We start from the raw sequence: 24,972 nt of genomic DNA, 5'->3' as shown, positions 1-24,972 counted from the left end.
ATGTCTCAGGAAAGCGAACATGGGAAGTGGACAGTGTCGAGCAGTGATGACAGTGGAGACGAGCAGCCTGAGCCTGAACAGCCCTCCACTTCTTTGCTGCAGGAGGCCGGCGGAGAGAAAGCTAGAGTGCCACAGTATCCTTGTTCAGAGGCTGCCCTCAAGAGAAAGTCTTCCCCCCTGAAACGCAGCAATGGAGACTTTCCACGGGATGATACCCCTGCTCAAAAGCACAAGCCTTCTCTGCAAAGTCTAGGTTGGTGTCTCTCAAGTAGTGATGAAGAGGATGTTTCTCAAAGCCGGACAAGAGAAGAGAATGGAGTAGCCTCAGTCAGACAAGAAGGGTACTGTGCTCCGAAGGAGGACAGAAAACTTGCACTGAGCCACAAATCTGCAGACCCACCTGACGCTTGGGATCTTTTGAGTGGAGGGAACCCTTTCAGGTTCTTCCTCACCAAAGTCAAAGGGATTAAGACAAAGTACAACTCTGGAGATCTTCACATAAAAGATATTTTGTCTCCCCTTTTTGGGACTCTTGTATCTTCTGTTCAGTTTAACTATTGTATAGATGTCGAATGGCTTTGTCAAACAGTACCCCAAGGAATTCAGGGACAAACCTTTATTAATAGTCCATGGTGAGAAACGAGATTCCAAGGCTGAGCTACACAAACAGGCACACTCTTTTAATCACGTCAGCTTGTGTCAGGCTAAATTGGATATTGCTTTTGGAACCCACCGCACAAAAATGATGTTGTTGCATTATGAGGAAGGCCTTCGAGTAGTGATACACACGTCTAATCTTATTGGTGATGACTGGTACCAGAAAACGCAGGGGAGCTAGATGTGAAAACCGGGTAGATGGGACTCATCAGCCTGGGAAAGCACCTCATCTGAGAGAAGGAAAACTCTGATCCCAAACCTCCACTGCCTTGTGGCTGCATCCAGTTATGGAAAAGGCTTCAGGAGTCAACCTCGAGGCAAAATCCAGAGATGGAGTCCCTGAGGCAGTTCATGGCTGAACACAGTCACGTTCTGGCAACTCCTGCAACGCCGCTGGAAACAACCGTATTGGCCTCTGCCTTTCCATTGGACCATTTCAGCGACGTGGAGAGGGGGGATTTGCTGCATGGGTAACAGCCTATCCTCCTTATCTTCTTTACCCAGGCTTCGCGCACTAGAGAGGACACTGTTCCAGAACCACCATTCAGAGCGCAATACCATAGTCTTCTGAGATTGAAGGATGCCAACTATTTGCAAATTTTAAATTTGCCTGCTGTCCACCATTGTGGCTAAAACATTTTTTTGAAGTCATTTTTTACTATTACACTTTTCCTGTAGATTACTTGTGAGACAACAGCACAGCCTGCCACTCTTCACAGCTCCTTGGGCAACCTTCTCAAGCCTAAATCTGCTTGTGAGAAATCCATTAGCGGCCTCTACTGCTTGTCATAACAAGCTAGGAGGCTTTCCCATGTGGATCTGCTGGTGAGACAGCAGGCTGAGAGGTTCTTGAGAGGCTGCCTGGCTTTCACAGCACTACATTCATTTTCAGGATTTATTTTAATGGAATAATGGTGTTTCTCTGAATAAGCAAGTCAAACAATTGTAGCAGTTTGATTTTACTATGGAATGGATCCATGCTGTAATCTCCCAGATTTTGGAGAAAATTCTTTAGCACCATCTACTGGCACATTTTTTCCTAGTCACAGATTTATATGTATTATACAATAGCATTGAATACTATCCTGTTTTAGATGCATAGCTTAACTGCTTATTTATGTCAAAGGACATGAAAGTGAACCAACTACATACGTACACAGCAGATCAGCCTGGAAATAGACATAGGGTGAAGAAGTGACGATTGCAGGACTAAGTTTAGGTCCCTGGCTTTCCTTTCTGAACAGTTGATCACTGCCGTTACCAATGACCTGATAGGGTCTGTGCACACACAGCCTTGGCAGCCAGAACCAGGTCTACAGCACTTATTTGCATGCCTGCTCCTGTAGCCAACTATGAACATAATGTGAAAAGAAGGCTGCTTCTGCACAGGTGTGCTTCTCTAGATGGATCAGGGCAGATATGTCTGCAAAGATCTGTGAATGGGAAGGGGTTGATAAACCACACACCTTATTTTGAGCCGAGCCTGCACTGCAGCCTCGCCCATCTGCAGAGGTGATACAAGAAGTAAGTGCATGTCCCAGCCCCTCCTTTGACTTCCCTGCTCAGTCTTCCTGATTGGAGGAGGGGATCATCCAAACCATTCCCCTATATGTGCTGTTAAACCTCAGTGGTAGAGCTAGAAGGTTCCAAATTCAGCCTCCAAGTCAGTTGAAGAACAGCACCCTCTCTGAAACACCTGGAGAGCTCTGCCAGTCTATGTCACACTGCTCATGAGATGGACCAATGGCTTGACTCAAAAACAGGGCAGCTTCCTGAGCTCATATGACTTTTCTATGGTGTTTCAAGTATTATTTGTCACATTTTTATTCTGCCCTTCCTCCAGGGAGCTCAGGGTGGTGCATATGGTCCCCTCCTTTAGTCCTCACAACAATCCTGTGAGGTGAGGTAGGTGAACCACTACACCAGCCTGGCTTATGAGTTTAATCCCCTCCCCACTACTACCCCAAATATGATTGTTTTCTCCTTAAGACATTGTGGGGGGGGGGGGGGGTACAACAGAAGTAGTGCAGAAGGTGTCGCTAGCTAAGAACTAAGGAGGGTGGTGAACATTTTTCCCAGCAACACTGGTTATATGCCCTGATGAATCTTCAAGACATTGGGGCTTGTTTTTCCTCTCAGGACACCTATGTTGGCCTCTTCTCTGCCCTGTGCTGCTCCACAGACACCAGATGATAATTTTACCCCTTTAATTTGTAATGGTGAATAGATCCTATGAAAAACTGTGAGTTAATTAACTTTTGTACTTTGTCAGCTTTTGTTCCTTATGTGAATTCCTTGAGAATCAAGCAGGTTAGCAGAGTTCAAGGTGTGATGTTTAAATATTTGAAACAGAATACCTACTTAAGCATAAGTTCAAACAAGAAGTCAAATACATATAGAAATGAAAGCTTAAGCAGTTAATTCACCATGCCTGGCTGAACATGCAAAGAACTTTTAAAAACCTTAGGAACAAATTTTTTTTGACATTTTGGTTCAAATCATACTTTGGACCCAACTTGGTGTTTTCCTGCACATTTGCTTACCCCTTGCGTATGCTTCCTAACAAGGCACACAGGGTTGCAAATGGATCTTCATGTCTAAAGTGCTTGTTTAAAACACATGTTTAAAGCACACGGGGGGGAGGGGGAGCAAGTGTGTGTAAGAATCCAGGGTCACAGCTAATGGTGCACATCTATAATAATCTGGTGGCAAAAGACAACTGTGGGAATAGTTAAGATATACCAAAGCTTACTAAAAAGTGCTCATGAACCAAAACAGAAGTTGAACAACTGGAACTCAGTATGCTAGCACACTGCTCTTTTAAAGAGTGTTATTGACCTTACTCAGAAGTAAGCCTATTGTGTTCAATAAAATTTAGGGCACAATCCTAACCCCTTATCTCAGTCCTTTCCAGCACTGACCTAAGGCAATGCAGATCTGAGGTAAGGGAACAAACAATTCCCTTACTTAGAGGAGGCCTCCGTGAGTTACACCCAGCTGCAGGATGTAGCACACGTCCCATTGGCACCGCTATGCTAGTGCTGGACATAAGGGGTTAGGATTGTGCTCTTAGACTGTAATTCTATCTTACTCACTGGAAACGAATACCGCTATTACTAATATACCCACACAGTGAAGACCTAAGCAAAGCTGTTAAGAGAGAAAAACTCCGGAGAAGGAGAAAGGGCAGAGTGAAGAGGAGAATGTGGGGTGAGGGAGAAGGGAGGTGGACAGATTAGCTGGCTTAGAGGAACCAGGGGAAGAAAGGGAAGGTTTTGGGATGCAGAGAAGGGAGAAAGGTGGAGGGATTTGTAGAGAGAAGAGAAGCAGAATACAGGCAGTTCAGACTGTAGCTAAAGGCTGTGGCTGGAAATAGTTCCCTATAACCAATGGCTACAGGCCATGAAAGTACTTCATCCACTTGGGGGAGCTAGTCTCTTCCACCACAGGCCTGCTGTGTTTGAAAAAGCCTTTGCCACACACCATGGCAGTTACTGTTCAGCACTGCAGCCTCTTATCTTTCCTTCACAAACTCACACCACTACCCATCACCCTAGCAGGCTCTGTGCCCCATCTGGGCAGACATGGCTGCCCAGAGTTTGTGAGGAGATCAGAAGGGAAGATGCTACGGAGCGGAACAGTAAGCATCACACCGTACTGGGACAGCTTTTTTCAAACACTGGATCCAGCTCTAGGCTATAGTTTGGTGCCTGCTGCACTAGACAAACTCTCTTCGATGATGCCACAGCCCCCCCCCCCCCCCCGGGATCTGCTGGGTTGGTCAAGGGCAATAGTTTGGCACAAGAAGCAAGGCTGTTCTTGGGCCTCCAGCAAAAAGTAAAAAGCAGAGAAGCCCTCACGCACACACTGCGACACTCACAAACAGAAGAGATAGGGACAATCACTAAGCATGCATTTAACTGGACTTCACACAAGACAAAGACAAGGAAAGGTGGAGGGGTCCTTGATAAGGCTGCAGCCTGGACCAAAGTTACCATCCCTGTTCTATGAAGCGTGTGAGTGAAGGGTCACAGCAGCAAGGGCCAACAACACAAATCTCCTTGGACAAAAAGGGGTCTCTAAGGCAGAAGGAGGTCTATGAAGCAAGCCCTTAGCATGCATGGGAGACAGTAGCCTTGAAGGGAGCTGAGCTGCCTTTTTTCCCAGGAGCAGTAGTAGCCCTTGCCACTGTCGCACTCAGGGATATATACATGGAGGTGCTGCCCGTCCTACAGCATGCATCCTTCTAAGGTCTCCGGAGGGCCTTTAAAGATCACTTCCAGTTTCTCAGTCGAAAACCGGCCTTCAGAAGACCTTCTAAGGGTTTTTAAATGTTATTTCTGGTTTTTTGCCAAAAACTGAAAGTGGTATTTAAAGGCCCTCCAAAGGCCTTAAAAGGCCTTTGTAGGGCTGGACAGGGTGCTCCCCAGGAGAGATGAGGTAGTGGTTCTTGGAGACGGGGAAATCGAAGAAGCCTGAAAAGGAAAGGTGTTATGGGGTGTTACTTTCCCAGGTGCCTGCTGGCATGGTGATTCTCGAATGGCATTTGGAATGGGAGTGATGCTGTAGGTTAACATTCCACACTCAGCAAGGCAGAGTACTCATGTAAAGTGGGTGACTGAGAACATGAGGCTCTAGAGGTGAAGGTTTTTATACATTTTCACCCCATAGCCATTTCAAATAGCCATTTAGTTATTTGATTTTTCTCTGTAAACTGCTTTGTGAACTTTTAGTTGAAAAGCGGTATATAAATAGTTAATAATAATAATAAGTAATAGAATCCTATGGCATTCTTAGGTGGAGGTGACTCAGATCCCAACCCTACACAACTTCCCAGTGCTGGTGAAGGCACAGGGTAAGGGAACAAATGTTCCTTTACCTTGAGGAGCCCTCTGTGACTGCCTCTCCCACCACAGGATACAGCATTCCTCACAATGGAATGGCTGCATCAGTGCTGGAAAGTTGGATTGGGCCCTCAAGGAGGAGGTACTACTGTTAATCAGGAACCCTTGCCTGGTTCTGCCTTTGTCCTGCCACCCAGCTAAAGGCGAAGTAGCTGGTTGGCTGGCTGTAGCATCAGTTCCTAAATAGAACCTCATCATGAGGTTGGTAAGGAGTGTTGGAAGTGTGAAACCTTTGTCTTTCAAAAGGTGTTTTTCCCAACTGACAAAAATGGCTGGGATCATAAACCATTGAATTTACTGTTTCAACAGGATTTAGAACTGGAAAGCTTCATTTCTGTTTTGGACACATGAAACTGCATGAACATTTAAGTAGTAAACAAGCTCCATCCACTGCCAGGCCAACCATGAGGCAAGGAGAAACGGACTGCATCAATGGTCGAGGGGGCAGGATTGCAAGAGGTCCGGCGGATTCAGGGGGTGCCTTATTCTTTCTAAGGCTGAACACCTGGGCACTCTTAGAGAGATTATTGTGTTCTTAAGCACAGTGCCTGATCATAGTTCCGCACCACTCTGCAAACTCACAGCTTCAAATCACCAAAAACCCCAATCAATATTTTTATAGTGCGTGCTACTACATTTCAGTACACTCACATTACTCCTTCGTAAGATGCCTGTCATATTGAGCCTGAGGGATACATAGTTGGGGTGTGTTGGTCTTGGGCCTAGACATCTGCAGTGGGCTGTTGAAGCTAAAAAGAAACTGATTGTAAATTGTCTTTAAGCAGGGGCTGGTAAACTTGAATAAACTCTATCATACACTGGTCTAGTTATGCATAACCGATCAATACGCAATTCTGTTAATGTTTGAAAGAACAAAACAAAAACAATTTAACAGAATATCTATACCTGAGATCATAGTGGGGAGTAGCCACAATGAAGAAAAAAAATCACACTGAGAAGTTGGCACTGTTTAGCAGTTCTGCCCTCTGCACCCTTGCTTGTTTGAAAAATTAATTTGCTAAATGTTTTGACAAGTTTTTGCTTCCTTTTTAAGTAATCACTATATTCTCTGAAATCCAAGAAGCATATTCATTGTAAAGCACATGCTTTAAAAAAAATGCTCATATAGGTTTTTATAGTATATTTCTAGAGTAGCCGAAGCTATGATTTCTACAGGTTTTCACAAACTGCTATTGATCCTCTAGACTCATAGTGACCTAAGAGAGAAGCAAGTGTTGCTTAACAGTATGACAGCATCATCTGTTTCAGACAGGCTGTCAATACCCCTGCCTTTATTCTTGGGTTTTGACTGTCTCTACCCTGAATATTTATAGGCTATATGGCCTCAGATCAGCTTGATGGAAGCAGGGTGTGGATAAATTAATGCTATCCCTCACAAGAAACAAGCAGGTGAGGAGTTCAGATTTCAAAACGCAGGTGTGGAGAAATGAGAGAAGAGCCAAGCTCTGGATTTGTGAAGAGTTTGTATCTGGAGTTTCCCCTGGGGGCTGGGGATAAGAATAGGCCCTCAGTTTGGCTGTACTTGTCGTAAGAGGCGACTAAACAGCCACGGGGTAGATGGGGCTCGGCAGCCTGGGAAGGCAGCTCATCTGAGAGAAGGAAAACTCTGATCCCAAACCTCCGCTGCCTTGTGGCTACATCCAGTTATGGAAAAGGCTTCAGGAGTCAACCTCGAGGCAAAATCCGGAGCCGGAGTCCCTGAGACAGTTCATGGCTGAACACAGTCACGTTCTGGCAACTCCTGCGACGCCGCTGGAACCAACCATATTGGCTTCTGCCTTTCCATTGGGCCATTTCAGCGACGTGGAGAGGGGGGATTTGCTGCATGGGTAACAGTCTATCCTCCATACCTACTTTACCCAGGCTTCGCGCACTGGAGAGGACACTCTGTTCCAGAACCACCATTCAGAGCGTGACACCATAGTCTTCTGAGACTGAAGGATGCCAACTCATGTATCTGGAGTTCATTTGTCTTTCCCTTGAGGACATAGCAGGAATGTATCCAAGTGCCCAGTTTTCACCTTCAGCTTTTTGCGATGCACCTATCAGCTCAGCAGGTGACTAATAGACCTTATCCCTTCCCTCTACTGCTGAGGCAGCTGCCTGGTTCCATCAAAGTTGAAAGGAAATCACAAGTTGCTTAACAAAAATAGCTCACATCTTCTGCTGCTGTTCAGAGCTGCCCCGACAACCTATTATTTTATCCTGCTGCTTTTAAATACAACCCCTGTGAGTTTGTGAGGCTGTAGGTCTGAAAAATAAGTGTTGATATGTGCAATAAAATAATAGGGGATAGAGGTTATATTCCAGCTTTAGTTCTGGCTGCCTTAGGAGGCTACCTGAAAATCCAAGCTGTGCCCAGCTTCGGCACAAAACAAAATTTGTAGAACTTTTAGCCTGTGATATTACACACTGATTGAATAAAACAAGTGACATCAACTAGGAAAGTACATAAAAAGGTGAAGAAAGCCACCCAAGAAATGAAGCAACCGTGTCTTTTCAAGAAGTCCCTTTATCTCCGTAAAATAATTACCTTATTTCAGCTTCACAGTACATCACAGCATGTTGGACATGATTGTTGCTGGCTGAAGAATTATATAGTCAGCCATCTGTAGGGCTCATACTTACAGAATAACAGGCTGAGAGTAATTGATTCAGAAGGGCAAAGAACCATAGCCCTCCAAGGAAGCAAATGAGAATATAAAAATCCAGAGAATTTTCCATATTCTCTTACGGAACAACTTCTTAATTAAAATATGCACACATCTTTGCTTACGGAAAAGACAGTTCCAATGCCTACCACTGAAGTCAGCGGAGGAAAAAAGCAGAATCTTCACAGAAAAATACATTTAGAAATACAGTACATGCAAATTAGAGAGAAGAAGGTATTTTACATTCCTAAAATTTTTGTAGTTGGAATCATGGGAATTAAAATAAAAGCAAAACTTTCCATTAAAAATGTGAACTCAGAATCCCTGATAATGAAACAAGTATTTCCATTAATACATTAGCAGTTCTCTATTTCTCTATTAAGGAGAAAGCAATAGAGATATTCCATTGTCATTGGAAAATGAAACAGTCCAATAAACTGTCTAAGGAACAAACAGAGGAGTAATAGAGGTATTGTTTCTGGTGAGTAAGATAAGATTAGAGCCAGGCAGCCCAGTCCTACGCTTCCCAGCACCTGGAAAACAGTGGCAGCAAAATGGTAACCACTGTATCCTGCTGACGTGGGGAAGTTGCCAGAGGTCTCCTAGGGGGAAGCCCCAGGCCCCGCAATGGGGCTTCTAAAGTCTGCACCAGCTGTTTTGCCGGTGCAGACATGAGAACCTCTGTATCAGGCTTTCGCAGCCCAACAGGGAGGATAAGATCTGGCAGAGGAGGCCTCCACCGGTCCCTCGCCCCATTCCACTTCCCCCGACCTGAACAGCAGCAGTACCACCAGCCAGCGTCCTTACTGCCGACTGCCCAGCACCAACATTCTCTCCTCCTGTGGTGCCATATGGCACATTTACAACACCTAGTGCCAGTGCTGCAGCTCAGCACTGGTGCTGATAGGATTGGGCTCCAAGTTTTACTGGACACAATGAGCTTTCTTCTGAGTAAAATGTTTTCAAACTCCTTTGGCAATAGGATTGGCAACACACTGACATTTTCTGTTGGGTAGGACAATGTATTAGGAATACCCGGTTTCTCCCCCCTTTCTTGGTGTGGTTTTCAGTACTTTTGGACACCTTAAACTTCCTAGAAAGTCATTAAACCTCCTAGAGTCCTGTGCACATTCAGCATCCTAAAAAGTAGCCTTTGCTCTTTATTTGGAAACTGTTATTCCTCAAGCATGGCGTTTGTGAATTTGGCTTATCTTCTTGTCTGGAATGACTATCCCCTCCCCCCATGCTTAGTGACTGGGCAGCCAAATCTGTCCATCTGGGTCAGTGTTTCCCAAACTGAGGGTGACAATACCCAAGGGCAGCAGGAAATACTGTATACCTCTTTAAGAGGAGTGGCGACCTACTGATGAAGGTAGGACAGCCACAATGGTGCTTCCAGGCTTGCACCGCCACAGATTAAAAAAGGTTTTTTTGTTACTTACCCATCTGCAGTGGTGGCTAAATCTGGGTTCTCACCACCACTGCAGATGAGAAAGTTAAAACCCCCTTGTTTTCTTTAGTCATTGTCAGTGCAAACCTGGAAGCACCATCACCACCAACTTGCCACCCCCTTACCAGCCCCCCACATCCACTTAGTGCATCCCTTACTTTTGGAAAAAAGGGTGGGACCCACTGATCTAAGTCAAGGGGTTAGGATGAAGTGACTAGGTGGGTCCCATTCCTCCAGTCAAGTCATCTGATGACATAATCAAAGAAAAGTTATGCATTTCCATGCCCTCAAGAAGCCTTCATTGTTCATGTTGGTTAAAAAAGGGATGGTAATAGGTGCACAGGTGCAGTGGAGTGCAGAAAATCTACCCAGCCTTTGCCTTGAAGCATCAAGCTAAGGCGAAGGGCCTGGGAGACAGGATCTCTGTGTGAAAGCCAACAGTGTAGATGGGGGTCAAAATAAGGATTCAGGCTGAAGGAGAGCTGAACAAAAAGCTGCAGGATCTTGTGCGCTTATTAGAACCAATTCCAGCACTACAATATATAGTCATTTGTCTTTTGCAGTGTGTACAGTATGTTAGCAGTTAGGCAATGGGTCTTTTCATTGTGTTCCAAATATGCCTTTCATGTTACTGATGCATGCATAAAGGGCAAGTGCTGGCATTTTCTATGCTACCCCTGAAAGTGTTATTGGGGCAGAAAACCAATTATTTTATTTTCTCTGTAAAATGCTTTGTGAACTTCTTTGTTGGAAAGCGGTATATCAACATTCTTAATAACAATACCAGAAAGCACAAAAATAGAAAGGCTTGAAGCACTCTAGCAAGTTTGTGCCACATATACAGAAAACCATGCATAGGAGTGGTGCAATTATGTGGCTTTTTGTTTTGTTTTACTGTTTACCCTCCCAGTTTCATATGAAAGCTTGAATCTCACAGTTTGCTCAACTCTTAGAAGAACTCTTCACTGTCCTTCTTTCTTACCACTGACCTGCTCTTGTTGCACTATGCTAGTGCATTTCCTCTTAAAAAGAACACACAACCCCACCTGACCATCACTAATTTCATCTAATTTTTTTTCATCAGATGCTAACCTTGGTCTTTGGATTTCCAAGAAGTACTTCTTCACAAAATCTCCCAATTCTACTTTTAGGGAGGCAAAGGAAACACTTTCTGGTATATTGGACTGTGTATGATTGGGTGTATGAGTAGAACTAAATAAATTAAAAGAAAAAAATTAAAATCCATGTTCACAAATGTGAAAAGGAAATGCTGCATGCATTCTGCTAAGTCAATGCCCAATTAAAATTGTGGTTTACAGAAGTGTCTCCCCTCTAAATTGGGAAGCATGTCACTCTCAATCCTTCTATCAAGTGTCCTTGTTAGACATACATTTATTACTGAACTTGGATACTGGATACTACTTTCCTCACCTCCAACTATCGTAATATTTTAGAATATTTAAGATGTTTCTAAATTAAGAAAAGCATCATTTGCAGAAATGCTAGAATAAGTCATACTAATATGTTTCAGTTCCTGTAATCTGTCTCCTACAATATATTGCATCTTAGGTTTAACAGATACACATTTCTCAAATGTACAAAAATCCAAACTTTTTGCTGTGTAAAATTTTATTTTCTTACTTTACTATATTGACAATTTTATGCACAAATATTTTAGAGTAAAAATAGAAAATAATTGTTTCATGTAAAATTACCAAAAAATTCAACACGAAAAGAAATACATAATTAGCAGAGTATGCGTCCTTAAAGAGTAAAAATGTATGCAAAACCCCTCCATTTTACAAAAATTTGGGAATATACCTTCTATATTTTTCTTCTGACAGCCACACAATGCCATGACATACAATAATGCATACCTTCTCTCTTACTGAAGACCTCAAATTAGTCACAGATTGTCCCCACAAAAGACTGGACAAGTAACTACTATTTTTAAAACATACCAGTAACTCTACAAATGGGGAAAAATATTACAAGTGCAGCAAGCTTACAAAGGAAATATACTGAAATTCTAAGTTTTCAGAAATCAAATCCAATGTATACAAAAGAAAGGCCATATGCCATGTTCCCTAATATGGCTTATTCTATTATGTGCATAGCTGAGAGTATATCTACGATAGCATTAATACATGAGATCAGCCTATTCTGCTTCAAGATTTACAGGCTGCTTCTTCTATAAGGAAAATATCTGGTACACCTCAAACACATTTTAAAGATATGGTTATGAATCAGCAACATGAGTAATGCTGTTTTTTAATTAATCTTCCTGTCTGCCTTCAAACTGCTCAAACAATCCTAAAATCCCTATTTTCAGGTATCCAACTTCTCCACTTATGCCACACACTAATGGCTCCTTGCTACCCAAGAAGACTCCAAATTCTTGATATAAGATTAAGTGGGCTTTTCTCTCACCATAATTATCCTTCAGATAACTCTAACAGAAAAAGTATTCTCAATCTGTTTGAAAACAGCAGTGAAGCAAACTGAAATCCCATATTCAATGGACTGAATCCCATATTCAATGGACAGACAATTGCCACTCAAAATTCAAAATGCCTTCCTGATTTAGGAAACACAGCATCTCCCTTCTAACATTCCTAGATAGTCTGAAAACAGTAAGTATAGATATGCCTGCGGCAACCAGCAGAGCAACAGCTGTAGTCTAATGATCCCAGGACTACACATTTTATATTCGGTGCTTATTACTATAAGCCTGACTCTCTGAGCTATTTGATTCTCTCATAAGGATAAAATCCTGTCTTAACACCTGCATTTTAGTGATTGTTAAGTGAAACTGCAACATCTCTTCATAGGTTTGTTCTTTAATAACGATTCAATGAAAAACCTGCATTCAGAACATAATTATATTTATAGCATACAAATGAAGGTGAAAGAAAAACAAAACCTTATGAATGTGTTTCCCAGACTTTATGGGACAGACTCTAAAGGCCTTAATGAACAAAATGCACAGCAAAGACAGCGCTGTTATCAGCAACTCTGGATTTAAACTCGCTATCACTTTTAAACATTTTGTCTAATTATTAAACTGTTTCTTATTTACGCTGAATACTACATATTTTATTTCCACAGCATCAAAATAGCTTGGAAATGAGTTAATATAAAATAAACCAACTGCACTTTTCTGTATTTAATACAGAGGTCTACATAACATTGGGTGATCAAACTTAATTTCTTATCCACTTAGTAGCAGATTACATTTCTCAAAAATAAGGGACCCTCTCTGTGATTAACTTAAGTCTTCAGTACAAAGTCAGCTACAGTGCAAGTATATGCAGAATCAGCTGGTATACTCTGCAGTGTAGTTTAAAACAAAGCAAAACCTATTCTTTGGATGAGAGACAGCATTTCAAGTTTTTAATTTCCTACTATGAAAAATGCGGAAAACCCTTTCTTGTGCCAGTTTAGTGATCCCTCTCAACATAGTTGAGCACTTTCTCTCAAATACGCAAGTTACCTACATATTCTATCAAAATACTTGTAATTGGTTTTTGACCTTGCCAGACTTAAACTTGGATCTCTTTCTTCAGCAGTGATCTTCAGATCTCCGCCTATATTTCACTCCTTTTGCTAATAAACAGAGAATTGCCTTAGGAGCATAGTACTTTTCAGAATGTTTCTTACAGCTCAGCATGCTTGGATAACAATGGTTAACAGAAGCCTGCTCTATCTGTGGAAATATTACATTTCAGCTGGTAGCTAGAGAACAAAAGTGTAGAGAACTAAATTCAAACCATTTACTGGTTTATGCTGTATAGATGCTTCACTTCCTTAAAATCCTTGAAAAAGTATCAGTAGGGCATGACTTGGCACCAACCAATTTTGGGTTCTCTTACCAATCCTATTACTTGCAACAGGTCTGTCTTCATGTTGAAGAATCTGGAGTGCTTTTATGATACATGAAATATATGCTTTTACATGAAAAAGATCCAAATTTATGGGAGTCTCAGTTTTCTGCATCATATCGATCTACCAAGGAATAGAAGTGGCTCCCGTTTTAAGACCAGACACTGCTCAGTATGAAAGAAAGGCCTCATGCTCCCAAACTTTCAGGTCCTGAAATTTAGTTGTCTTTTTCTGTTTGCAGAGATGCTGTAGCCAGTGTGACTGCTGTAACAGGCTGTGCAATGCCATGGAGCTGCATCTTTGCCAGTTTCTTTTGTTCACACTCTGTGACCAAACGATTCAGTTCTGCTGCACTGTAGCCAATTAGAGTCTTCAAGTCACAGACAAACTTGTATACAAACCTCTTGCCTTGTACTTTGCAGATCATGTCTCCATCATAGTAATACCTTCATTGGGAAAAAAAGGAACAAAAAGTCCTTGAAAAGCAACTGAAGATGATTACAGCGACACAGTCAGAAGAATGTTCAGAATTGAACCATGTCACACTGGAGTTTCAGAAGTTTGTTCACATCCTTCCTCTGATAAATCTATAAATTACTTGCTGCAGTTATGGATTTTCTCAACACCCAATCCAACACTTGGAAGAAGGAGCTTCTCCATCTATCCTGAGGCTTTTGCCTATCTATCCCAAGTGTCAGACCTTTTTTCTCAGTATCAGGGCAGGTGGGTTTTAAAACACACTCTTGCAAGCTACCAAATTATATGAAGGACTACAAATGCCATCACAAACCTCTCCTTCCAAGGAGAAATTGATGCATTCCTATCTGCAGGTCCTTAAAATGGAGACTTGGCTTCAATCAGGAGAAATAATACTCTATACATGAGAAGGTTACAACTGCATATGTAGGGCTACCTGAAGCAGTTGTTTTAGAATTCTAAGAAAACAAGTGACTTCAGGAGTTTTCTGATCTTTGGTGTCTTGCTCATTTGATTGATCACTTTAAATTTATGCAGTGGAAAGAATCTGCTCTCCAGGTGGAGTCACATAACCATTTTCCAAGACACATACTGAATACTGGACACTACAGAAAGGAGGTAAACTCCATAAGCACTAATTATGTGATTTAAAAAATGGTCATAAATGCTTTCCTCTACGCCAGCAGTTCCCAAAGTCCTTCTGACTTTGGCACCATGGCAAGCATTGGCAGGAGTGGGCTGGGTCCAAGTGGGCAGCCCTGACAGCAACACAGCAATTGCACCACCAGCAGGAGCAAGGCAAATTTTTCTAACTTACCTAGGGGGGTTGTGCTGGCCTCCAGGAGGCTTGCTGCTCCCTCTTCAGGCCTCCCTACTGCTCAAAATAGCTCTGATCGCCTATCGGAGCCCACTTCTAGTTTTTGTGCAAAAACCAGGGCTCTGATTAGAGCTATTTGGAGCAGCAGGGAGGACCGCAGAAGGGGCTGCTAGCCTCCCAGAGGCCAGCCAAGTAAACAAACCCCCCAAGTAAGTTTAAAATTAAAAAAAAAAACACAGTTGTTCCCAATGGTGCCACAATTACTGTGGCATTGTCAGGGCACCCATTTATGGGCCATTCCGCTTAAGGGTGAATGGCCCACTTTTGGTTCCCTGGAGAATCACAACCTACCTGTTTGGGAACCACTGCTCTATGTTGATGGGTTTTAGATAAAAACCTGACACTCTCTGAAGCATAGCTTCAATATAGTAAACAGTAGCATCACAAAATAAACACCACATATCAACTTGCTTTCAACAAAACTAGATACAAAGGTTCCCTTGATTTTTAAAAACTAAATCATATTACAATTGACAGAGCAAAGTTATTCAAATTGGTTAACAGTGCATGACTAAACTTCACAAGTTGGTGTCTATGTGTTACCCCCTTAAGACTTGCCTTAAGATACATAAGTGAATTGCTTACCTCAGGAATTACCTTAACACTGAAAGACTGTGTGAACACAACCGTATCTATGACCAAGCCCCAACTATTTCAGTGTCATGAGTGAATAAGTTTAGAAGTAGATATAGATACATCAATGTTTAAGGATACAAACATCAGGTAGGCATTTGATACATTTATAATTTGAAGTACTATATGAACTCAGCAACCAAATCATTCCAGTAAGACACATCAAGGTCAGGATTCAAAAGATAACTCAGTGTTTCTCAAACTGTGGGTTAAGACTAAGTGAGCTGTGAGCCAATTCCAGGTGGGTTCCCATTCAAGGTGTATTTTATTTTTAACATATTAAACTTGATGCTAAATGTCAAATTTGAAGACCATTTATATCTACAGATATGCTTTTAAATAGAATATATAAAAAATCTTAAATGTATAGTATTTTTTCTCTTTCAATAGCACCAAATATAACCCATTTTCCTATATAAAATGCCAAAATTTGCATTAATATAATTGCCAGTTCTTTCAGCATGCAAATTAAAGCAGTATAGTAATAAAACAGTCACTTAATTAGTAAATTTAAAGGATTTGCTCACTAAATTAAGTGCCGCAGCCGTGAAAAAAGCAATTCAACATTAGGGATTACTTAGAAAGGGGCTGATAATAAAAACAGCCTGTATTATAATGTCATTATATACATTTTCATGAGGTCACCTTTACAGTACCCATGAGCTACTTTGGGTCACCTCAATTACATGCCAGAACTAGAACACAGACAAAAAGGGAACCTAAATTGATCAAGGAGTTGGAGATCTACATTATGAGAAAAGCCAAAGAGGCTGAAATTTAGAAAAACATTATACGGTGACATAACAGATCTCCAAGTTAATGGATTAAAGACAGAAATCTTTCTCCTTCTCTCATAGGGAACTAAAAAAAAACAGAGGGAAACTTGGGGGAACACTAATGAAACAGATTAGCATTATGTTAAGAACAGACAAAGTTCTTCTTCATAAAATGTATGGTTAATGCATGGAATCCATTATCACAAAAATATGAATATGGCCATTAGTTTTAAAAGAGTATTAGACAAATTCACAGTTGTTTATCAATTGTTATTTAATAGTTAAATTAAACTTCCATATTCCAAAGACTCTGAATATCAGATGATGGAAACAAAAAAATAGGACACCTGCCGCGCCCCCCCTACACTTAAGAAGTTCGAGTTAATTAGCTGGCTGCTGTTGGAAAAATAATACAGGATCAGATGGACACTGACTTGACCTAACAAACAATTCTTATCATCTTAACTTACCGTAAAGCACGGCTGAGTTTCTCATAGTTCATAGTAGGTTTATTTTTACGTTGTCCCCATTTCTGTGCAACTAACTCTGGCTGATTAAGTTTGAACTCTCCTTCATCGCCAACCCATGAAATGCAGTCTCGAGCATCTTTATCTGTCAGAAGCTCAAGCAAAAACTGCCATAACTGGATCTGACCATTATTCCCTATTAAGAAAAAAATTAGAATGTAAACATACATCAATTTTCTCATGCAACTTTTGAAATAGATGAATACAGCAACAGATGAGGGTGTGGACAACTGCAGATAGCCATGTTGGCCCATCAAAAACAAATACAAAAATTACAGTAGGTTAATATTTATATTTGGAACCAGCGTCACAAAAATGAGCAAACTCATTTTTTGTTATCCGTTCATCAGGTTAGATGTTAGGTCTTAAACACGCTCAACATGTTTTAATATCCAGCCTGATGAAGAGTTCTGATCAACTCAAAAGTTTACTTGCTTCTCTGTTACATGGATTCTGCTAAAAGATATTACCATACTACTGGAGAAAAAGCAGGCTTAAACAAATCTGTAATCAATGTTATTGGTGCATCAAATTCCTTTCCCCTTTCCTATTTAAATGTTACCTTTAAAAAACTGTTCAAGCATAAAAACAACCCATTCATGAATCTTTCAGAATTCAGTGAGGTTCATTTCCTAAAAAATACACTCACATTGCAGATTCAGTATGACAACGATTTACCTTGATGACTACCTGAAGTCCCTGATTCTTAAAATAATTTATCTCAATTCCCATATTCCCATAGGTGACAAGCACCAAGCTGCAGAGAATAATTTTTCCCCTAAGTGGGAAGATAAAATGGTAACTCATGCTTTCTGAAACACAAAGAAAGCAAATTTGTAAAAGAGAGTTGAAATGCAAGAGATGAAAGTGAAAGGGCATAAGAAAAGCCACACATACATACCTTTGGAATTTAAAACATATACCTGCTTCCCTACTTAAGAACAGGTTAGGTTCCAGGGGTCTGTACTTAAGCTGTTTTGTTCTCAAGTCTAAAATCACTATTATCAGTAGCAAACATGTTGTGAAATATTTTTAAAAATGCATTTACAGTACACCTACAGTACTCTGTATTGTGTGATCTTATCTTGAAATATAACAGCCCTTTCAATAGTTCTTGGCTCTACCAACAGCTTCCTTAGTCCTCCCCCTCCCTTCTGTTCCCTAAAAACACCAGATTCAGTGTCCCTGTTGCCACAGCTATAGGCTGGTTGACTGAGCTGCTCCGCCTCCATAGTTTCTTTTGTTCTGCCGTCACAGCTTCCCACTCAGCCCCAAACTATATAAGAGAAACACTGTAGACACCAAATAACTTTTGTCACCATTCTTGTTGGCCCAGGTACTGCTGCACCTATGCAAAAGCCTGCAAGTCCGGAGCAATTTTGGTCACACCAACCAATGTTGATAAACTCAAATGGCCATAAGCAGGAATGCTAGTGTACTAATGAGAAACAACGGCTTGCTTTTCTATGATAAAAGTGAACTACGCATATTTAATTTCTTTATTCCAGCACTCAAGTGTTAAAAAGAACAGTAATCACTTACAATAAACTACAGTGGGCACTTGGTATCTGCAGAGAATCTGCTCCTGGACCCACCTCAGATACCAAAATCCACAGATACTGGAATCCATGCTGGGGGTGGCAGTAATTACAGCAATTACTCACCTGGAGGCCACACTGGCCTCCCCGCACCTCAGAACACTTCCAGACATGACTGGAAGTAACCAGTGCAAACCAGAAGTGGCTTCCAGTCATGTCTGGGAGACCTTCTGAGGAGACTGGGAGGCCACATGCGGCCTCCCCACTCCTCAGAATGCATAAGTAGAGCCCTGCTGGATCAGGCCAAAGGCACATCTAGTCCAGCTTCCTCTATCTCACAGTGGCCCACCAAATGCTTCAGGGAGCACACAAGACAACAAGACAAACTGCATCCTGGTGCCTTCCCCTTCATCCTGCATTCTGCGATAGCCTACTTCTAAAATCAGGAGCTTACACATATCTATCATGACTTGTAACCCATGATGGACTTTTACTCCAGAAATTTGTCCAAACCCCTCTTAAAGGCATCTAGATGAGATGCCATTACCACTTCCTGTGGCAAGGAGTGCCACAGACTAATTACATGCTGGGTAAAGAAATATTATTTTTTGTCTGTCCTAACTCTCCCAACACTCAATTTTAGTGGATGTCCTGCATGTTCTGGAATTATGTGAGAGGGAAAAGAGCGTCTCTCTATCAACTCCATCCTTCCCATGCATAATTTTGTATGTCTCAATTATGTCCCCCCTCACATGCCTCTTTTTCTAGACTGAAGAGCTCCAAATGCTGTAGCCTTTCCTCATAAGGGAGGTGTCACAGCCCAGTAACCATTTTGGTTGCTCTCTTCTGCACCTTTTCCATTTCCATTATATCCTTTTTGAGATGTGGCAACCAGAACTGGACGCAATATTCCAGGTGCGGCTTTACCATCTATTTGTACAATGGCTTTATAATATTAGCTGACTTATTCTTAATACCTTTTCTAATGACCTCAAGCATGGAATTAACCTTTTTTGCTGCCACCGCAAATTGGGTCAACACTTTCATTGAGCTGTCCAACAGCACCTCAAGATCTCTCTCCTGATCTGTCAGACAGCTCAGAACCCATTAGCCCAAGGGTGTCAAATGTAAGGCCCGGGGGGTGGATGTGGCCTGTGGAAGCTTTTTACCTGGCCCTCAGGCTCTTAGCTGAACAGTGCTACTGCTAAAAGAGCAGCCCACATGAAAATTGGACTCTCCTATAACTTGAAATATGATCAAAATTGGCATATTTTTCTGTCATTTGCAGCTAATGAGTTCCTAAGTGAGAAAAAGCACTTATTTTTGGTTATGACCTGTTTAATGACATCACTTCCTGCCTAATGACATCTCTTCTGGCCCTCAGCAGGCATCATGAATGCTATTTAGCCCACTGTATGAAACAAGTTTGACACCCCTGCATTATCCTATTTGTAAAGTTTTAATTCTTTGCCCCAATATGCAGGACTTTACATTTACTTACACTGAAACGCAACTAGCCACTGGCATTGAGCTGTAAGTGGCTTCCAGTCATATCCGGGAGGCCCTCTGTGGTGTGGGCTCAGCATCTGCAGATAGATGCTCAAATCCGTGGATGCTGAGCCCTTGAATAAAAAGGGCCCACTGTACAAGTGTCTGTTAGCAGTTCTATATAAACACATTTTTGTATTTTTTCAGATAGGCACATTTTGTGTCCATTCCCTTCCCCAGTCCCCTTCCCCAGTTGCTTCCTTGTATGAAAACAAAGGTTTTGCTGCCATGCATCCAAAAAATTAACCTTTTTCTGATTTCAGTTGAATTCTACATTTGGTAGCATAAACTGGAGCTTAAGTGTGTGAATACTTATAACAGTTTGTAGGAAAAAGAAATACCTGTTCTGTTCCCAGGTGAACTTCTATCTTCTCCTGAAATCCTAGGTGCTCTCTGTACTTTAGCTGCCTTTGCACTACTGTTTATGACTTTAATGGTCGTTGGGGTAGAAGGCTGTACAGAAGCTGGAATAATCTGCACGGCTGCACAGGCGGAAACATTATAGAATAACACAATTATGGATGTGTGGTACACATGTAGAAATTACTATTCCAGATTAAAATACAAAAGAACATGCTTAGTAAAAATTGGTGGAATGGCAACTTACGTTGATCAATAGTTACAGTTGCTATTTCTCCAGCATGTTCCTGGCTAGCCAACACATCTGCAATATACAAGAAAAACATCAAATGGGTTTAAAATGGTTGCCACAACTAAAATTTAGCAATACCTGTATTTCCCCTTGAAATATAAGAAAAGAATGAAAGCAGCTGTCAATTTTATTAAAAATATTAAAAGAAACATACATAAGTCTAAAAAGAATGAGGAGCGGGAAGGCGGGCTTGTTCATTCATGTATATGTGATAGTCATAATGTTGATTTTTTAAGCAATTCCACATCTTATGTTTTCATTCATATTTAGTATTATGTTCTGTTGTCTTCAATTAAAAATTCTCACTAAAAATATGCACCACTTTTTGTAGCATGTAGGAAAACTCTAAAATCACTCAAGTGACTTTAGATAAGTTCAAATTTTGCTTTGAAATTATCAGCATCTTTAAACATGACTCTAAGATTAAATTTGTTCCTGATAAAATGTGCAACAATGTTTAAGTTATCACAGTCCAGCAAACCCGGTACATGCAGAATCCTTGCAACTCACATGTAAATAGAGCCCAACTCTCAGTAGCATTTTCAGTCATATGACTGCAGCATACATTGCTTGGTAGCCAAGCCCATCAAGACAAAAATATTGTTTACTTAAAAAGTTAATATGACACTTGCTGAGAAAACTCACATACATTTTCGAAGAAGTTCCAGGTGGCTCCAAAGGATTTCTCCCCGAGGGACCCTCTGGAAGAAGTCCTCTTGACCAAGGCTGCACAACTCTCTCCCAGGAATGCTAAGAGTATTGAGGTCTATGTCTGTCATGCTGAACTCCTTCATCACCCATACTACCCAGTGCAGTACCTGGTCAGTTGACCACTGTACTGGGTCTAGGAAAGAAAAGAAATATCCTTTTTTTCCAACGTTGCAACAGGCTATACTATCTTCAGTATAAGTTCAAGAAAACATTCCTCAAAGTAACAAAAAGTATCACAAAACCCCCAGTAGATGACAGTTCCATCCAGCTGAACCAATTATAAGTAAACAAAATGAATTTTTTTCTAGGCAATTTAATGAATCTTAATTTCTAACTATTCTCAGATCTGCATTCTAAGCACTAGGATGTTCACAAAAATAGTTTTACCATAGTAACATAGTATTGCGGCCATCACATGCCCTCTCAAACAATGTCAAGTGATCTATCATGTATTTATATACAGTGCTTCTAGTGTTAGGAGATTCCTCCACAAGTAGAACCTTCTTCCATGGGTGCAACATACCTTCAGTTCATGGGAGAAGGTTCTGTTTGGGGAGGGAGTTCCTGATGGTGGAGGTACACGTCAGGATACTACGCTATTGCTGCAATTCAAAGTATGCTGTTAAGGAACCTACAGTTACTGGTAAATAACTAGAGACCTTTCAGCTATCAGAGCTGGTGAAATCAAAAACAACAGAGAATGTTCCAATGCTGCATTCAGTTGCTGCATATGAGATTCCCTGAAATCACAGCATACGCCATCGTATGTTTAAAAAATAACAGGTATACATTCTTTTAGAACAGGTATATCAAACATAAGATGTGGTCCCTGGAAGCAAGTTCTCTGGCTCGTTATATCTGGGCTCCCCAGCATGATAATTGGGCTCTCTCGTATCTTGAAAATATGAATAATATTTTCACATTTTCTCTTCTGTCATTTGCAGCTAATAAGTTTCTATGCGAGAACAAAGTGCTTATTTCTGTCCATCATCTGCTTAATGATGTCACTTCTGGCCATAAGCAGGCAACAAGAATGCTATTTGGTCCAGTACATGAAATGACCCCCTTGTTTTCAAAGATTACACATACTAACTCTCAAACATGAAACTTCTCCTTGGTAATAAGAGGCAAACTAGACAAAATACAGGAGACATGCAACAGTATCCTGACCTCTCTTTTCTTCCCCTCACCTCTCTCAACTGAAATATAGCAACAGGTAAGCTGCTGAGCTGGTCAGAGTAATGGTAGGAAGAGAGATGCTTATCTCTTTTCCTGAAGACCATTTTTCCAACAAGGAAAGTAGCTGGAATAGCCCATGAGGAAAGATTATGGATTTTTCCAATTAAATTTTTTTTTAGCCCCTACAGTTAAATTTCAGTTTTTAAAAAAAGTCAGAATGCTCCCAACTCCTGCATCTTGTCTAGTATGGTCCGAAAATATTCTGTATTATTAGAAGGAAGCACACTCCATTTTTTCAGTTACAGAACTAAGAAGTAGAAGAGAGATTAATTCTGTATTTCTGCAAAACCACATTTTTTACTAATAAAAACAAATAATGCCTACAATAATGTAAAATGGAAATTCACTTCCATTACAGTAGTCATGGATTTTTATCTAGCCTTTTCTCCAAGACCAATGACAATCCATTAACTTAGCTGAATATATGAACACAGGAAGCTATTTTATACTGTGACAGACCACTGGCCCCATGGCCTAGTACTGTCAACTCCAATTGGCAGGAGTGCTTCAAGACCTCCAAAAACAAGGGTCTTTTCCAGTCTTATTACCAAAGACTCCTTTTCAACCAGAGATTCCATGATTGAGCCCAAGACCTTCAGCATGCTTTGCATGCATCAAAGAAGTTGTCCCAAGCTATTTCATGGAAAAAATGGCCTTTTGTCATATGCCTTTAGGACACCTGCTGATCTGCTAAAACAGTATAAATGAGAGATTATTCAGGATACAGAAGGAGAACATACATAGGCTAGATTCTTTGTTAAAACTGCAATATTTAAGCTTAAATTTGTGAGACTAATTCGTATTGTGAATGTACTCTAATGCATACTGGCAGTAAATTTAGAATGCTTGCCAATCATTTTAGTATAGCAATGTTTTTCATTTTATAATGTTATTACATCATACAGAAATCAGACTGCGGTAAAATGAACCACTCTCAGTTAACTAAACCTTGTTCTTGAGAGAAAGAGAATTCAGAAATCTTTATAATGAAAGCATTGGCTTTGATTTTTCCTCTCAGACACCAGGATTTACCAGTTTACTCTGACTTATTCTTGAAAATTTGCTTAAAAATTCTTCCAAGAGACCAACTCCGATTTGGTAGTTTGAAAATAGTCATATTACAATGATTTGGTTTCATTTCATTCTTCAGTTCACGGTGCTACATCCAAACGCAACAGAGACCTCCCAAGAAAAACTGCAAACATAAACCTCAGTATAGGTGGTTTCAAATCACTGCATACATAAATGCCTCTCTAACTCTCTCTCTTTCTTCTAAGTTATTTTTGTTGGCAACAATACTGAAACAATGTTAAAAATCCAAAGAAAACAGAATGTATGCCATTACTTTGTTTTGCAATTCTTACAGACTACAAAAACTAGCACAGCAGTTTGCAAAAGAAAAACAAAAAACACAAAGGTGTACATATGCTAGTGAAGATATAATTTATTACCATAAGGTATTCCTAAGCGTTCTTGCTCTTTCCGGTAGCCTTCTAATGCTGCAGCCCACCGAGTTACTTGTTCTGAAGTTTCATCAGTAATGGTGGTAATATGCTTTGTTCCATCCAGTGTTATCACTTGAGCTTCTTCAACCAGGTGTGCTTCAGTTTCAGTATGGTGAGCATCTGGATCAATCACTACCTCAACAGTTTCTACTGGTTTCACAATTTCAAGAATGTTTAACTTAGGTTCTATTCCTGTTCAAAGAAATAGAAAACGAGTGTGTAAGTAACTCACAAAATAACAACCTACCAAAAAAAGAAGTAGGAATAAACTGCTCTTTTCTGATTCAATAGGATATAGCGAACAAGAAGATCTGAAAGAATCTCTTGTCACACTGATCTGCTAAAACATTCACTGTATAGAGAAAAGCCATTAGCTCCTCTTTTATCTCCTACACTTATAAAACAGTTTACATCTTTAAGAGTGCAATCCTAACACCTTATGTCAGTGCTTTCCAGCACTGACATAAGGGCAATGAAGCTCCGAGGTAAGGGAACAAATATTCCCTTACTTTGAGGAGGCCTCCGTGAGTGACACCCAACTGCAGGATGCAGCACATGGCCCATTGGCATTGCTATGCCAGTGCTGGAAAGCACTGACATAAGGGGTTAGGATTGCGCCCTAAGTCTAGTATATTAGCTTGTTAGCAAACCATTTTCTTTCAGAATCCTCCTAAAAGGCTTGTAGAACTGCAAACTTTTACATACCCAATTCCAGAATGAGAGATTTCACAGCACGACCATATGCATGTTTACTCAGAAGTAAGCTCCACTGTGTTCAATACTTACTCACTAGTAAGTGTTTTAAGGATTGCATTTTTATCACAATTTTTGAGTTAAACTCTAAACAACATTGATCCAAATATATTTCATGAAATTGATTTTCCAATCTACTCATTTTCACTCCCTCACTGTCATACTATGAAG

The 24,972-nt window shown here is 40.8% G+C and overlaps 1 protein-coding gene and 1 pseudogene across 2 annotated transcripts in view; one reads left to right on the top strand and one right to left on the bottom strand.

Annotated features, from left to right (window-relative positions):
• LOC136645036 (tyrosyl-DNA phosphodiesterase 1 pseudogene) lies at positions 1–838 on the top strand (annotated as a pseudogene).
• A 10,487-nt stretch (positions 839–11,325) lies between these two features.
• The window catches only part of GABPA (GA binding protein transcription factor subunit alpha), a 21,231-nt gene continuing 7,584 nt past the window's right edge, over positions 11,326–24,972 (bottom strand). For both annotated transcript variants that reach the window (XM_066621653.1, XM_066621655.1), the window contains exons 5-10: positions 23,995–24,240; positions 21,243–21,437; positions 20,549–20,605; positions 20,283–20,423; positions 16,799–16,991; positions 11,326–14,011 (exon numbers count right to left, since the gene is read on the bottom strand). In XM_066621653.1, the coding sequence (XP_066477750.1) occupies positions 13,783–14,011; positions 16,799–16,991; positions 20,283–20,423; positions 20,549–20,605; positions 21,243–21,437; positions 23,995–24,240 (1,061 nt within the window). In that variant the 3' untranslated portion in view covers positions 11,326–13,782. The remainder of the gene's footprint in view (positions 14,012–16,798; positions 16,992–20,282; positions 20,424–20,548; positions 20,606–21,242; positions 21,438–23,994; positions 24,241–24,972) is intronic.

The sequence above is a fragment of the Tiliqua scincoides genome, chromosome 3, assembly GCF_035046505.1.
Source record: "Tiliqua scincoides isolate rTilSci1 chromosome 3, rTilSci1.hap2, whole genome shotgun sequence".
NCBI lineage: Eukaryota > Metazoa > Chordata > Lepidosauria > Squamata > Scincidae > Tiliqua > Tiliqua scincoides.
This window is presented reverse-complemented; position numbering and strand designations above follow the sequence as displayed.